General features: G+C 40.6%; 2 protein-coding genes across 6 annotated transcripts; one reads left to right on the forward strand and one right to left on the reverse strand.

Moving 5' to 3' along the window:
* Positions 1-985: 985 nt before the first annotated feature.
* On the reverse strand, positions 986-7,719 carry LOC146374943 (uncharacterized). 5 transcript variants are annotated; one of them, XM_084948504.1, is made up of 3 exons: positions 7,538-7,719; positions 4,768-4,866; positions 986-4,609 (listed from the first exon to the last, which is right to left on the reverse strand). In XM_084948504.1, the coding sequence occupies exon 3, from the start codon at positions 4,486-4,488 to the stop codon at positions 2,833-2,835; it is 1,656 nt and encodes a 551-aa protein (XP_084804630.1). In that variant the 5' UTR covers positions 4,489-4,609; positions 4,768-4,866; positions 7,538-7,719; the 3' UTR covers positions 986-2,832. The 5 variants fall into 5 exon arrangements, with proteins under 5 accessions (XP_084804630.1, XP_084804629.1, XP_084804631.1 ...); XM_084948503.1 differs by having other exon boundaries at positions 7,522-7,719; XM_084948505.1 differs by lacking the exon at positions 7,538-7,719 and adding an exon at positions 6,833-7,505.
* A 2,417-nt stretch (positions 7,720-10,136) lies between these two features.
* Positions 10,137-15,200, forward strand: ftr14l (finTRIM family, member 14-like). Its single transcript, XM_084949679.1, has 7 exons — positions 10,137-10,729; positions 10,826-10,921; positions 11,049-11,282; positions 11,409-11,568; positions 11,679-11,795; positions 13,537-13,673; positions 13,796-15,200. The coding sequence occupies exons 1-7, from the start codon at positions 10,331-10,333 to the stop codon at positions 14,177-14,179; spliced, it is 1,527 nt and encodes a 508-aa protein (XP_084805805.1). The 5' UTR covers positions 10,137-10,330; the 3' UTR covers positions 14,180-15,200.
* The last annotated feature ends 827 nt before the right edge of the window (positions 15,201-16,027 follow it).

The following is a 16,027-nucleotide window of genomic DNA, read 5'->3' on the forward strand; positions in this document are numbered from 1 at the left end:
CTTTCCAACTCAGGATCGTGGGGCAGCTGGAGTTGGGTGAAACTGGGCTGGTTGCCAGTCTGTGGCAGGGCTAACACAAAAGGAGAGACAAGCATCCACACACACGTTCACACATACAGCCAATTAACAACTAATTAGCCTAACATGCTTGTCCCTGAAATGTGGGAGGAAGCTGGAGAGACCAACGGCATGCATGTAAACTTCATACAGAAATACCCTGGGATTCAAACCCTGGGATCTTCTTGCTGTCAGGCACTGGCACTGAGCAGCTCTGCTTTTATTAAACTGGTAGATATTGCTTAAAACAGACAGATTCTAATTTATTTTATTTTTGTGAATAAATGAATTAAAAAATATGTTGTTGGGTTTTAAGAAGCAAGTAAATTTCGGGGGTTCACTATCTTGTCTAAGGATGGTTCAACCTGCCGGTTGGAGGAGCCGACGATCAAACCACCAATCTTCATAACAGCGGATAACCTACTCTTCCTCTTGAACCACAGCCACCCCAGTGCAAATATCCATGTGTCTGCATAACCTCAGTATTTCTGAGGGTTACCAGTGTAGTGGTGAGCGTGGGAGACATTACGTGGATGTTTTTACAGAGGTCACAGGAAATTCCCAAAAGCTTTCTTTGTATAGTTTCAAAAGGGCTGTTCCTAGCCTTGAAGGCCAAACCAGTTTAGGTGAGGTTTCAGTTAAAAATGTTCAGCTGCAGGAAGGATAAAACTACTATTTAAACAGATGTTAAACTGAAGACCAGGACCTGCTTCACAGCCAGAATCTCCCTGTTCTTGAAGATGTTTCAAGGAGAAAGAGTGACACCATGTGGAGACACTGTGGAAATGCAACCTCAACCTTGTCTTGAGGTAAACATGCCAACACATTAACCCACATAACCCACCAATTATATGTCAGCAATACGGCATTCATCTAGAAAATAATGGACTGTCATAAATCTCTGTACTCCATTGACTGAACACCACAAGGTAGTCAACAACCTTTATTTATCCATATATGTGCCACTCAGAAACTGGGAAGAGGTGTTACAGGATTTGCCCTTAAGAGAAGTCTATATGGATCTTTTACATGTTTTCTCTCTACAGTGAGGCCATTGACAAAAATGAAGGGGCAAAAAAATAGACAATATGGTAGTAACAGTGTAAACACATGGTAATATACGCAAAAGCAAAAAAGCAAAAAAATAGGTATCAGTGACATCAAATTAAAATGTAGGGTAAAGTTAGTATGAATAAGAACAAAAGACTCCTGGAACCCCTAACTTTTTTTTTCTCAACAGCTCGGCATACATTTCTACATAGCATGCAATAAGGCACCTATCTAACACAAGGAAGAAACCTATGCTACAGTGAAGCACAACTGTTATTGAAATAAAAAGAAAATATTGCTCACCAAAATGTTCACTCTGATAAAAACTGTATCTCTCTCATTCCCTTTCATATAGCCCAAGCCGTATCTAAAAAAATACATGTTTGTAAAAGATATTTTACACAGAACAGTAAATAGAGCGCTATCCGTTGGACATTGGAAAATCTTGTAAAAGTGAGATTTTCTCATGTAGTCTTTTAGTATACACAATCTTTTTTCTCTCTCCATTTAGATCAAATTGTGATAGTTCGCAGATCAACATGAGTAAGAGTTACCTATATGCCATACACAGGTAATTGAATTAGTCTCCAAAGGAATAAAGTGTGATGTTGCATTTAATGTACATTTGGTGCTTGGGTACAGAGGAAACTGCACGGTAAATAATTAGGACACGGCTCATGTTGGAATATGCTACCCATTAGGTTTTTATTTTCTATTATGCATTTCTTTATGGCTAAACCGCAGGTCATAATAGACAGTGTGTCAGCCAGCCAGTATTGCTCTCTGTACAGTCTATGCAGCAACGCTAACTCATCATAGACATACAAAATAACAACCTTATAAATATACAGGATGGCTCAAGTCTGGTGGAGCCCAATGTCAAGAACAAGCTGCAACTGAACACCTGCAACAATTTGATCTCCAGCACTTTAAAAAAAAAAAAAAAAAAAAGAAAGGTCATAAAAGAAAAAAAAAAAAAAGTGGAGACAAAGTGGAGCTTACTATCAAAAATGTAATCTTTTGGAACATCACACTAGTCACCTATACATATATATAAAAGAAAATCAATATTATTTACATTGGATTTCTGATATTTGCTTCACATGGGTTGTGTGAGAGAAAACGAAATAGCTATTTAAATCGAAACAGTTCTCGTTCACCAATTGTGTTGGTAACCTTGGATAAAGTTGCAGCTGAAAAGCTTATTTGCCCACCTGAAGGTGCATGACTGAAAAACCAACCAGTGGGCGAAACACATTTCCCCCCCACCGCTCCCCCAGGTAACAAATTTATCACGTAGATCTTCAAATCACATTTTGTTTTCTTTAAAAGTGTTCGAAAAGAGGTCCTGGAGCATGTGAAGCATAATCACAAACAAGAATAGAGACTTCTTCAAGAATCTATTATTATACCCTCTTTAAACTGAGCACAAAGCCCCGGGTTCAGCTCTGAATTATAGGTTGCACAGTCTTTCAGGCCAAGCCGCGTCCTTTTGAAGACTTGTGTGTTACTGTCCATCCATTCTCAGCTGCTCCACTTCAGCGTCATGTGCTTACCTGACCTCTCCTGTCTATAGAAGCTGGGCCTGGCATTTCCTGTCATGTGGTAATATCAATGAAGAGAACATTGGTAGAACATAAATGGAGGATAGGATAAGGGAGGGTTTCTTGGGAGCGGGGGGAGCCGCGTTGCATGGGACCACATGTGAGGGTGGGAAAAGGGTGCTCACTGGTCTACGTGGATCCTATGATGTCTGGAGAGGGAAGAAGAATGGTTAAAGCCTTTTCCACATTGGGAGCATCTGTATGGCTTTTCAACCGTCAGGATGCGCTGCTTTGGGAAGGTATTGTTGGGGAATCCCTTCCCTGTGGGGATGGTGGTGTACTGCTGCTGTTGTGCCTGCGGTGGTTGCGGCTGCTGCTGTTGTTGCTTGTTCTCCAAGTGAACTCTCTGATGCCTTGCAAGCGAGGAGGAGTGATTGAATCTTTTGCCACAGTGAGCACAGGTGTAGCTCTTTCCCTCAGAGTGGACTCTTTGGTGCCGCGACAAGGAAGAGGAATGATTGAAGCCCTTATCACAGTGGTGACACATGTAGGGCTTCTCTCCCTGCTGATGCACTCTCTGCTTTGGGGGAGTGCCGTAGGTCATGGGTTTCCCAGGCTGAGGTGGAGAAAACACTGGATTCTGCAGGTGTGTCTTGTGATGGCGGGAGAGTGAAGAGGAGTGATTAAAGCCCTTGTTGCAGTGTCTGCAGGTGTAGGGCTTGCCTCCGGCGTGGACTTGCTGGTGCTTCTTCAGATGGCGTTTGCGGACAAAACTCTTCCTGCACATGTTGCATTTGTACGGCTTCTCGCCCGAGTGGATCCTCTGGTGCTCTCTCAGAGTGGCGGCTGCAGCAAAACACTTCCCGCACTGTGCGCATCGGTGGGGTTTGTCTCCAAGCACGACCGCAGCATGGGTCTTCTGGTGCTGCTTCAAGTTTGAAGAAGTAGCAAAGCCTTTGCCACACTGCCCACAGGTATATGGCTTCTCACGTGCGTGCACCTCCTGGTGTTTTTTCAGATGCCTTCTGCGGACAAAGCTCTTCCGACACTGAGTGCACTTGTAGGGTTTGTCCTCTGAATGCATCTTCATGTGTTCCCTTAGGGTGATTGCAGCTGCAAAGCTCTTACCACACTCTGAGCATCTGTGGGGCTTGTCTGGCAAATGAATCATCTGATGAGACTTAAGGCTGAAGGCATCAATAACATCTTTGCCCATCATCTCAACTCCTGGGGAGACATAGGGCTTCTCTTTCATGTGAATCTTCATATGCTGCTTGAGACTGGCCTCTACAGCAAAGCTCTCACCACAGTGGACACAGATGTAAGGGTTGAGGTCCTTGTGGATCTCAAAGTGCTGGTGAAGATCAGCTATGCTGCCAAAGATTTCCCCGCACTCGTTGCACTGCAGGCCATGGGCTTCATGTATGATTACACCGTTTTCAGACTCAACTGTCAGCTCCCCGCCATGGTCAGACTCCACTTTTACCACATGTTCACTTTCCGTCTTAAGCAGCACCTCTCCCAGCAGAGCCTCGTTTCCCGTCGTCTTGATTTCAGCTCCAGTGAAACAGTGCATGTCACCATGTTCCACTTTAATGTAATCATGGTCTGTCTCGGCTACAATTGCATCCACACAGGCTACAGCTCCGAGCTCTGTCCCCAGTCCCTGGATCTTTAAGTCTGAACCGTGGATTTCCAGCTCTAATCCACGCTTTTCTTCTGTCATAATCTCAGTTTCTGCTCCATAGTGAAGGTCGACATGGCTGTGGGCTATGACACACTCCGACCCAAGTGTGTCAAGGCCGGGTGTGTCACATTCAGTCTCTGACTCGGCCATGAGAACACACTCCAACCCCACGACCTCCGTTTTCTTGCCGGATGATGACCTACTAAAGAATCGGGGGGATAGACCTTTGTCTTGTGTTGTGCCGCGCTGTTGCTCTTGTTGTCAAGCAGACCTGTGAGAGTGGAAAATAAACAATTTATTTTAGATAACTGTTCACAGCTAAAAGCATTTGGTAAAGAAAAACTTTTGCTTGACTGTCACTTATAAATGTAATGAAATTTTAAGTAGGAGTCTAAGTCTGGCTGACAGATCATGGCAAAGTTTACTAACTTTGGTAAAATCGTAGATTTGCTGAACTTGAAAACGGAGTCCTTAAAATGGTGGGTTTTCTGGAAACTTTTGGGCTTTCAGGGAGCACCAAAAGTTGGACTGAAAGACAAAATTAGAGCAATATTATTAATCAAAACATGAAGTTTGACCTCAATTACCTCGTTTTCATAATAACAACTGAAATCCAAAACAGTAACTGACACTAAAATTCAGTTAATTACACAGCACTAGCCCAGTTTCAGCCAACATAGTCGAGTCATTTCTGAAAAAACAGGATAATTGAATAAACGGAATATCAGCACTCACTAATAAGTATACTCTAAGTATTAATTGTTGAGCAAGACGTGTACACTATGAGCAGACATCAGATCTATTATTTAACAAATAAAACAAGAGTAATGTGAACAGTTCATCCAGTTATTACAATCACATGGGAAGTGTGAAAGTATGACCACTGTTCAGTTCTGTCCCTTATACAAAAACGTGTTTTCTGTTACAGTTGCACAGTTTACATTGGATAAGTGGAAGAAAATTGATGGATCCATCATTGGGAGGATTTAAATCCATACCAAAAACAAAGATTTAATACTGAATCAAACATACACAGCCTCTCCAAATTATAAGTTAAATAAGACAGTTTTCACGCCAACAGTCAGGTTTAATCTAGTTAGACAAGGTAAGCAAAAGCAAATCTTGGTGAACATAATTTTGCCACCTATTCTCCAGGTAAAGATCACTGTGTATGTCCAGGATTTACAGTCATGACCTCCACAAACACAAAAAGCAGCACAAACAAACGATGGTGACTCGTTTGTTTAACAGATGATCGGCAAGACAAGAGGGGCCATAATTGGATTTAAGTGTATTTGTATACTGTACTATACAACCACTGGCCTAAGGTAATAGGTTTTAAAACGGCTCAATCTTTAGCATTATGCTCAGAAACTGTGCATGAATAAAGTGGTGGGACAGGAGTATTATAATGTTTTCATGCCTGCACTCCTCATCTCACATAACCTGACAATTTCAAATACTACTAAGAAAGGTTTACCAACAATTTGCTAGCCAAGTTAGCGCAGACTTCCTCAGCTAACAAATGTTAAAATCCAACTGAACATCATAATCAGACTCGCAATTCTATCTTAATCCGCAAGCAAAAAACTTGGCTGGCCTACACTTGTCGCTTATCTGCGCAGTTCATTATGAGTCATAACTGAATACATCTCGAAATAAGAACGGGACATCTAAACAGCAGGGTTTTGTTATTAAACATTTAACTGCTGGTTGCTAGCCTTCCAAATAAGCTACAAATAGCCAATATAGCCGCTAGTTAGCTGGCTACGGTCGATGGGAGACTGGTTAACGATAAAACAGCATTGTGTTAGCTGCTAATGTGTTCACGATTTAGCCAGCTAACTAGCTTCAAGGAAAACCTCCCCAGAGTAATTGTAGTGAGAAGTCCATAAACAGCGAAATACTTACACCAAACCAGCACTGAATTTTACGCTCAAGTGCAATTTATGACAACGACCGACGCGGAAATTCTCCTTGTGCGAGTATTAACAGGCCATCTTGTTGTGCCACACCAGCACTTCCAGGCTAGCCAAGATTACACACTCGCCTAAGATGGCTGCCGCTTGCTAATGGTAGCTGCACTAGCTTCCGCCATTCTAAACATTAAAATTAGAGCGATCTCGACAGCGCTATGCTCACAAAGATTAACCAAGAGTGCTCAGGAAACCACAGAGACAACCATAAATCATAGTTTGAGCGCTAGTAACGTTATCGCACAACACCAACGCCGACGACAAGTTGGTTAGCACGCTAAGCGCCACACCGTGATTTCCAGTCAGGAGTGAGCTAGCTGAAACAAAGATGGCTAACCATGAAAGCCCGAAACGGTGTGCGAAAAGCCCGGGAAAGGACGTCTTTTACGCAGACAAGAACTTCTCGAAACACAAATCCGCCACCATATGCAGCCTGAAATGAATTATACGGACAAAAACAACCAAGAAAAGCCGTTTAATCGCTACTTGAAAGGACACGATGAGTCTTGGCTACAAACCCGAAGCACTCCTTCACTGCGGCAGCAGTCGACAAACCGCACGCACGACTCCAATGGCGGCCTTGCTGATGTTAGCAGCTATCCAGCCGAGACATTATTAGCGTGCTGGCTAGATAGCCACGATGCCAAGCTAACCCCCAGCTAATCCAGTCTGCTAACACAGTTAGAGCCTACACTCCAGTTTAGTTCTATAGCCTGTAGATAGTAAAACACTGGAGCGGAAGCTTTACTAAACCGCCCATCCGACCATGTTTAAGTGTGGTTTCGCATGCAAAGACAAACTGCAAGCAAATAGAAAGAAATACAGACGAGTTGAGTCTGCAGCAATCGCAAACGGCAATCAAAAGATAGCCTGGATAGGAGTCGAACCTGAAATAGTCTTTTATACCAGTGTGTTGCTGTGCTTGCCTGCTGTTCTAGCAGCACATAATGTCACAAGCAGTGCCAGCCCGGGCCTGTATTTTTCCATTTCAAAGTTCAGAACCCGAGGCGCACAAGACACACCGCTGACTAAAATAACGATAAAAACTACGATGATATATTAAGCTGAACACAAACGACCCTCTATGCCTCTCTGCCGTTGCTGCTATTGATGCCAGAGTATGCTGAATTTAAACGATATAACACATCATTAGGAATAAAGGATCACGGCTGTTTAAACGTGTAAATTCTTGCAGGCCCGCACCCACCTTTCTGTCCGCTTACTTTGTGACTGCTGAAAAGAGAATTTTAAAAAGAGAGAAGCGTTGCAAGCTGTATGTAGTAAGCCTGGGTAGACTGCTCAGTATCTTCCTCCCTCTCTAGCCCTCTCTCTCTCTTTCTCTATGCCTGTGTGTGTAGCTGGCGCCACAGCTCATCTGGCGCCAACGTTGGACAACCGACGCACTTTAGCGAAAGCAACCATTGTCCTTTCAACGCAGCACGGAAACCACAATCACCCCCTACAGGCTGGGAGTCGACAATGCACCACAGACACAAGCCTGGAGATTTCCTTTACGGTTTTTAGTTTGCAGTGTTTATCCATAACAGTGGCTCTGACGTTATTTTACTGTATTGTAACAAAGTTGAATATGAGGTTTATATCAGTTCACCCGCTAATGTTCCTGTTTCTTCCCCCCCCCCAAAAAAGGCAAGCTATGACAATACAGATCGATAAAATAAAATATAATGTGAAAAAAAATATTCTAACATGGCAAAAAACGTGCAATAAATCTAAATTCAAAAAAGTTTTTTTTAAGCCTAAATAAATAATTGAATAGATAAAGCTGTATTTGTGTGGTCCTCAAGCTCAGGGCCTTTACCATTGGCCAAGTATATTAGCTGTTCCTAGCACTGCACTCCTTTGGACAGATGCTGGAATCTGCTGCAGCCACTTTTCCAGTTTCCAGCTCCTTCCATAAAATCCACATCTGCTCCAGTTGTTCCTTCAGTTCCTGGTCCCTGCTTTGTAACCATATTATGTGGATACTGTAGTGGCAGCTTTACAGTCTCTGGAACAACAGGTTGGAGACCAAATACTGGTCAGGGCATGTATCCAGTAAAGGTCCCCAGAGTAGATCCTCAATTATCCCAAATTCCCTCAGGGCACAAGCAAGGGACACATAACTAACAAGGTCAGAAGAACCACTGCAAACTAATAAGAAAAAGGCTACTGTTACACTGATAATATAGCACTGATTGAATGCTACTATGCCAGTCAACCCACCAAAATGAGGGCAGGTGTTGGACTGAAAGAAAGCAAATGCAGATACATCTGTGTCTGGACGATATCTGCTCATAATACTCGGTCTACCAGTTAGGGCTGTAATAGCTTCTTTGTAGGTGATCATATTCACTCAAAAACATAATCAGGACATAATACAGGGGGAAGAGTGGGCAGCTATGAAGAGAAAGAAGAGTTTAAAGGCAGTTGGTCCAGATGACTTACCTGTGGAGGTATGGAGGTGTACAGGAGAGAGGGTGGTGGACTTTGTAAACAGACTGTTTTGCACAGTATTGGAGAGTATGAGGATGTCTGAGGAATGGAGAAGAACTGTGGTGGCACTAATTTTCAATACAGGTGATGTGTAGAGCTGTAGTAATTACAATAACTAAATTACTAATAACTAAATTATTATTACTTTCTTATGGGTTTTATTAACATTTCATTGTAATTTTTTGCAGCCAATCATTGCAACAGACATAAAGTAGCAAGACTTCAGGCAGATATTTGATGCATAAAGTGACAAAGAAAAAAAAACTAATCTACAGAGATGAGTCAGGACAAAATCCTTTTCCCCATAAAAATGTCTGAAAATAATAATTAATTAGAAAATCAATCAGAGATAAAATCAATCAAACAAACAAAAATGAAATGGAGAAGTTTAAAAGGTTAATATAATATAAACATCATCATCAGGTCAGCAAGGTTCTTTAAGTCATCTGTGAATTGTAAAATATAATAGTCACCAATGACCCCTTTTGGACTTTTACATAGAAATGATTGTATGTATTCTGTCACTGATTACAACTGTTATTGCCAACCTATTCCTAAACGATTATAATTCTTATTTGAATGTTCAATTTGCTGACTTCTACATTTACAAATATTTGCTTAAAACATACTGAATTAGTTTGTCACAGTGAAAAGATGATGGGTGGGGGAGTTGTTAGGCAAATTTAGCCTGAATATTAGCGCAAAATTCTATAGGGAAATATCAAAGCGAACACCTTCTTGCAAACTGTAGGAGATGTGAGACTACACTGTATACCTGTCACACAAAAAATGCAGAAAGATGACAAAGGGTTAAAAAAATCAAAATGGCTTTTTGTTTATTTTTTTGTATGACACTAGTCTTTTTTTTAATGGAAATCCATCAGCTTTGGGGGGAATTATCAACTACTGGCACAGCAGTCTAGATGCTTCTGTTATATTTTCACAATGCACATGTCTTTAAAGGTGTAAGCTATGTAGACTTGGTGTAGTAAAGAAGGAATCCCACAAGATGATGCTGTTTTCCCCTTCATATTGTTGATGAATGTTCTGTTAGTGAGAGTGGCATTAAGTATGGTTACATATAGAGGTCTATAAAACACAACCATAACAAATGAATTCTTCAACAGTCTAGCTAGTAATTCTGACACTTTTATGACATGTAGTTATTAAGTTCATCAGTAAGTAGTCCTTTTTTTATTTCCTTTTCTCTGTCTCACTTGTCTTTATTTCAGGCACCACCCATTCTTTGATTATTTAAAGTCCAACTAGGAATACTGGTTTTACAAAGAGAGCGTATTACATAGCAGACATTCTGTTACTCACAGCTTTTGTCACGCAGTTTCAGTGTAGCGATCAACTTCAGGAGCTCCTCGTAGATTCCTTGCCCGGCTTACTTTCAATCAAGTCTTTTCTTTAGCTGCTCATCTCATCAGATTTCCTAAAAACTTCCCACAGTCGCTGAACTTTAATCACTTGTGGATTGTTTTTTTTTCTAAATATATTTTTTATCTCCTGGTAAGAAAATGTCACACAGCGGGAGCCTGGATTTGGACAGATACACCAGCTTGGATAAATCTCGTCGACCCAACAGTCGCAGCCAAGCCAGGACCCTGGCCAGGAGCGGGGACGTCCTGTGCGACTTCTGCACAACAAAGAAGCAGAAAGCTGAGAAGTCCTGCTTGGTGTGCCTGGCATCCTACTGTGAGACTCACGTCCAGTCTCACTACAACTACCCTACCCTGATGAAGCACAAGCTGGTCAAAGCTACGGGTCAGATGAGAGAGAAGCTCTGCGCACAGCATGACAAGCTGCTGGAGGCTTTCTGTCGCACTGATGAGACATCGGTGTGCGTTTTGTGCATGATGGATGAACACAAACACCATGACATCGTCCCGGCTGGCACTGAGAGGACTGAGAAACAAGTAAGTGGCGAAAGCAACACTGTGAACACAGCAAATACGTTATCGACAATCCACTAATGACTAGTGATGGCTTCTTTCTTGTCTTTGCTGCTATAGAAACAACTTAGTGTTACGCTGCACAAATCTCAACAAAGGATTGATCAGAGGGTTAAAAAGTGGCAAGACCTCCGACAGGCTGTCGAATCACTTAAAGTAAGTCAGAAAGTTGCCTCGTGCAAGTCACACTAATCTAACTATAACAATTAAAATATTCTTTTTAAAAGTAACCGTTTTTAAATCATGATGTGAAAAAATCTTCCTCTCCTTTGTATCTCACCAGCATTCTGCTCAAACAGTCTTAGAGGAAAACGAGCGCATATTCACTGAGCTTCTGCTTTCCATCGAGAGAAAGTATATTGAAGTCAAGGAAATGATCCGCACCCACGAAAGGACCACCGTGACCCAGGCCGAAACACTGCTGGATCGTTTAGAAGAGGAGATTACTCTGCTGAAGAAGAAGCACAATGACCTGGAGTTGCTTTCACACACTGATGATCACATACACTTCCTACAGGTGAGGCTGGCGACCCCAACCAAGATAACATATGGTGTGAAAGTCAGGGGTCTTTGGAGAAAAGAGTAAAAATATTCACTGTCTATTATGTCTCATGTGTCTTCTTCTTCTTTTTTATTTCGCCAGAGTTGGCAGTCCCTGTCAGGCCCCTCGGGATATGAAGATCTCAACAAAATCAGAGTCGCACCCTATTACTCCTTTGATGCTACCAAGAGAGCCATCTCTGCACTGAAATTACAAGTGGAAGAAGTCAGCAAAGTTGAAATGAGCAAAATCTCAGGAGCAGGTGAACAGACTTGCCTTTTTTCATCTCAGATAGCGCAGATGATATGTGCTTTTTTTCTGTTGTTTCTTAATCTGCTGTTGTGTATGTGCATTTTTAATTTGCCTTCACAGTGAAGGAAGTCCACATCACAGAAGAAAATGAAGAAAGAAAGTCAAGAAGAGAATCCGTTCTGAGGGAGGAACCAAAGATAAGAGATGAACCAAGAGCAAGAGAAGATTTCTTGAGATGTGAGTTACCGGATTCATTTTTGTAACTTTCCTTCAGCCTATCTGTAAACCTTCCGCACCAGCATTGCATTTACAGAATATCCTACTTACATTCTGTCATGGGAAGCACATTTTGTATTATTATCTAATGTTAAATAGCTCCAGTTACTGTTTCATGCATGGATATGCAGCTCTGTGTGTGAAATGACCGAAACTTGCAGTGGGAGGTATGCTGGTGGCAGAACTGGTTTGGTGAAACATAAGGAAGCAAAGTTACTTAAGTAAATACAGGTGTTCCTGCTTTTATGGCACCTATAAAAACCTTTGAATGAGCTGATTCATGGGAGCTAGAAACCTTTTTTAAAGGTATAATCACAATTGTTACCATACTCAGGCACATATCTCTCAGGCACATATCTCTCAGGCACATATCTCTCATAGATATATAACAAAAAACAGGTGCAAATATATGAAAAATAGGAAAGAATAATTAGATTATATATAGCGAAACATTCTATATATGAGCTAAAAATTGTAATATTTCTAAAGTATAGCAGGAGCACAAGGTTTTGAAGTTTTCATACTCTAACAGTATCTGAGGACAAAGGCTGGTATATCAACATATATTACAGACCTGATGAACTGGTGTGTGTAGTGCTATGTGTGTGTGTGTGTCACCGCTTATAGGTCTTTGAAACTGTGCTTTGACGTGGCAAGGAGGAGTAAGATGGAGTCCAGGGAAAAAAGCTGTTCCTCAGTCAGTTACTGTGATGATGTATTGTCCTGAACTATCCACAGGGAGTGTCAGGGGTGTGGTAGGACTTTGAAAATACTGCTGGCCCTCTTTGTCAGATAGCTAGCATAGATGTTATCCAGGATTGAGAGCTCTGTTCAGGTAGCTGCACAGGGTGGCACAGCTGGTGAGGATACTCTCCATGGTCCTCTTTAGTTAGCTGTTTTAAAACAGAGACTCTGGCGAACTTTACTTTGCCTTTTCCACTGATTCTCCATGTATGTGTTTTTGGAGATACTTTATTTCTTTTGTTCTCTTTAATGATCTCCTTCTTCTTCAATGGAGCTCCAGGTTATTGTCTATACATCACTCATCCACATTAACACTGTAGGCTGTCTCCTCATTGTCAGACATCAGCTAGAAGCACAGAATGCCAATCATCTGCTAATCACTTAAATCTAAATAGTTTCCTGAAATAACATAAACATATCAAATGCTCAATCTGAGAATGCTGTTTGACACACTTTTAGATAGGATAGGGGAATATTAACTACTGTCCGCATCACCTATGGTTTTGTTAGCACTCTTTAAGCATTTGCTAAGTGAAGACAATTACTTTTGAAAGGGAAATGTTTTCCCATTCATGCTTCAGTCGTTCAGCAATTCAATGATATAAGGAAAACCTTCCCTGCGTAGACACTGTAGATATCAGCATATTTATCTATAGATGTTGTTTATGTCCTCTAGCATGCCTTTACCAATGCGCAGGTCACCTATGCTATGCACACTACTACTCTCATACTATGTCGGATACTGGATTTTGAAGCGTGAGGTGGTAAAAAACTACTATCGCATTTAATCCTAGAACATGCATCCATGATTTCCAAGAAGAATTTTTTATTTTGATCATCAGACCTGATGTTAGTTTTCCACGTTGCTTGGGCCCAGAGAAGAGAAGAGTGTTTCAGTTCATCAAGTATTTTTTCTTTGCAGAATAGAGTGTTTGACTTGTTTTTCTGCTGTGTTCAGATACTGGTCAGCTGATTCTGGATGTCAACACTGTTCACCCCAACCTTTACTTGTCTGAGGGTAACAGAGCTGCCACGATGAAGAATGAACCCAAGAACTACCCTGACCACCCTGACCGATTTGACCACTGGCAGCAGGTGAGGTTTCATATTAAACAGGATGAAAGAGAGAGTTAATCAAATTATTAGGGAAAAAAAGTAATTTCTATAGTTTGTGAAATCATGCCTTTTAAGCTTTCATTTCATCCTTTCTCTTCCAGGTGTTGTGCAGGGATAGTGTGATTGGGACTCGTTGCTACTGGGAGGTGGACTGGAAGGGAACAGAGATAGATGTGGCCGTTACCTACAGAGGAATCCGTCGTAAAGGGAATGCCAACGAATGCAGCTTGGGCTGGAATGACAAGTCCTGGAGTCTGTACTGCTCTGACTCCAAATTCTCTTTTGTGCACAACAACAAAAGCACAGACATCACTGCTCCGGTGTCTTCTCGTATTGGCGTGTACCTGGACCATGCAGCAGGAACACTGGCATTTTACAGTGTCTCTGATGGCATGCGTCTTTTGCACAAGATCCAGACCACATTTAAAGAGCCACTCTACCCTGCATTCAGTGTGTGGGGCTTTGGTACGAGTATAAGACTGTAAGATATGCTTCAGACTTACATTCTCCTTAAATCTGTGACATCTAGCACGTGGTATTTGAGTCATTTTTGCTGGTTTTATCTTCTTTTATTTAACTTTTTCTTGATAAGTCTTTTTATGAGTGTTTTGGTTACAGGTTGCTCTTTTAAGGGAAATTAAGATATAACGGGTGCCATTAGTAAGTAGAAAAACATTAAATCATTGATCAGGATGCTTTCTCACATTTTCTTTCTTTCTCTTTATTATGTTAATGTATTATATATTTACATCACTGACATGTTGCATATGTCTGTAAAATACATTTTTTGAAAATATTGCTACTGATTAATTTGTCATTTTCTGTAATCTTATTAAAAACACAATAAATAGAAAGTGACTCACATTACTGCGAATGACGTTGCTGTTGTTGTAAACGCTGATGTTAATCAGTTTATTAATACGTTATTCCTTCAACAACTTAGATTCAACAGTTTCTTTTCTTGTTCAAGTAAGTGACTAAAAAAATGTAATATAATAATACCATGTGATATTACTGACTATTTTAACTAATACTGGCCACTTATTAAACACCTTTGAATTTCATCAGCAATAACCAGGAACTGATGGGTCATCTAATCAGCTGATAACAGAGACATTTCAAAGCAGCCAAAATGGAATAAAGTTTCTACCCAGTTGATTTTTTAAATGTATAATAACTTTAGTATAAATTAAGTCCTTCATGGTATGCTTGGTATAAAAATGTAGGTAAACATGTGACCTTCTATATGCTAAAACCAGGGGCTAAGTGGAGTTTTGTAGTTAAATCAGGTGTTGCAGTGCAATGTGGGGATGTGAATTACTTAAAAACAAGTCACATATGAATTTCTTTTGTGAGCTGCAGTAGATTTTTCTTAATGTACAGGCTGTGATCAGCTGATCTGTGTTGCTACTGTGTTTTCTGTTTTACTTGATGTAACTTAACACATCATGTACTGATCCAACATCTGACTGAAGAACTCTGATTAAAAATAAATTTGGACATTAATGCAAGATTTAAATTTCCAGTTTATAAAACTGGAAAATTTTTCTTATTTTAATTTATTCTGTATCTTAACTTTGTTTTGATTTATTTTTTACAGCATTTCATTTTGTCATTTATTTTACTCTAATTTGTGTAAAATGCTTTTTGAGCACATGAAAGGTGCTTTATAAATAAGCATTACCTACTTTTGAAAAAACGCTCTCATCTTCCTCTCCTGTCCTCTCTTTCTTACATTTTTCACTACCTCTGTGTTGCACACCAATGTTTTTTCTCGCCCTGGGAAATAAAGCAACTGTACATTAGCTATTAGATACATTTTGTGATGCACTGCTTGAGTTGTGTGTGTGCTGATGTTTGTTGAACTTTGAAATTACCTGCAAAAAAAAAAAATTACTCCATTTATGGTTGGTCCTCTTCTGTAACGTGAGCTAGATATTGAATATGCTCACATTTGCACCTTGAAGCCATCAAAGGGATGAGAAAAAAACAATGTGCTGAAAGGTGTAGTAAATGGACTGTGGGGCGACATTATTTTCTTATTACTGAGAAAGCATCACTGGAGATAGCAAAATCAAAAGAAACTCATTTGACGGCAATATGCATTAATGTGCCAATCAGATTTAATTGCTCGTTAACTGAAGGTACCAGGCATTGTTCTGAGTTGTTCATCCCCAGTTGAAGCCGTTTCCAGGATTTTTCACATGGAGGCCAAAGGGGAATCAAGAATATAGCAGGAAAACAAGAACAATTAATAAAAAAAAAACAAATCAATCAGAAATAGAAAAGTGATGTCGAAAACATAATTTCAGGTTTATGAAAATTGTGGCCTA

Source organism: Perissodus microlepis, chromosome 13 (genome assembly GCF_051167445.1).
Source record: "Perissodus microlepis isolate ML-2025 ecotype Zambia chromosome 13, ASM5116744v1, whole genome shotgun sequence".
NCBI classification, from domain to species: Eukaryota; Metazoa; Chordata; class Actinopteri; order Cichliformes; family Cichlidae; genus Perissodus; species Perissodus microlepis.

Excerpts from the sequence above, each read along its gene's own strand:
- LOC146374943 (XM_084948504.1), bottom strand. The coding sequence starts at position 4,488 with ATGGCCGAGTCAGAGACTGAATGTGACACACCCGGCCTTGACACACTT.
- ftr14l (XM_084949679.1), top strand. The coding sequence starts at position 10,331 with ATGTCACACAGCGGGAGCCTGGATTTGGACAGATACACCAGCTTGGAT. Across the intron at positions 10,922-11,048 it reads AGGCTGTCGAATCACTTAAA|CATTCTGCTCAAACAGTCTT; the intron begins GTAAGTCAGAAA and ends GTATCTCACCAG. Across the intron at positions 11,796-13,536 it reads AAGAGAAGATTTCTTGAGAT|ATACTGGTCAGCTGATTCTG; the intron begins GTGAGTTACCGG and ends TGCTGTGTTCAG.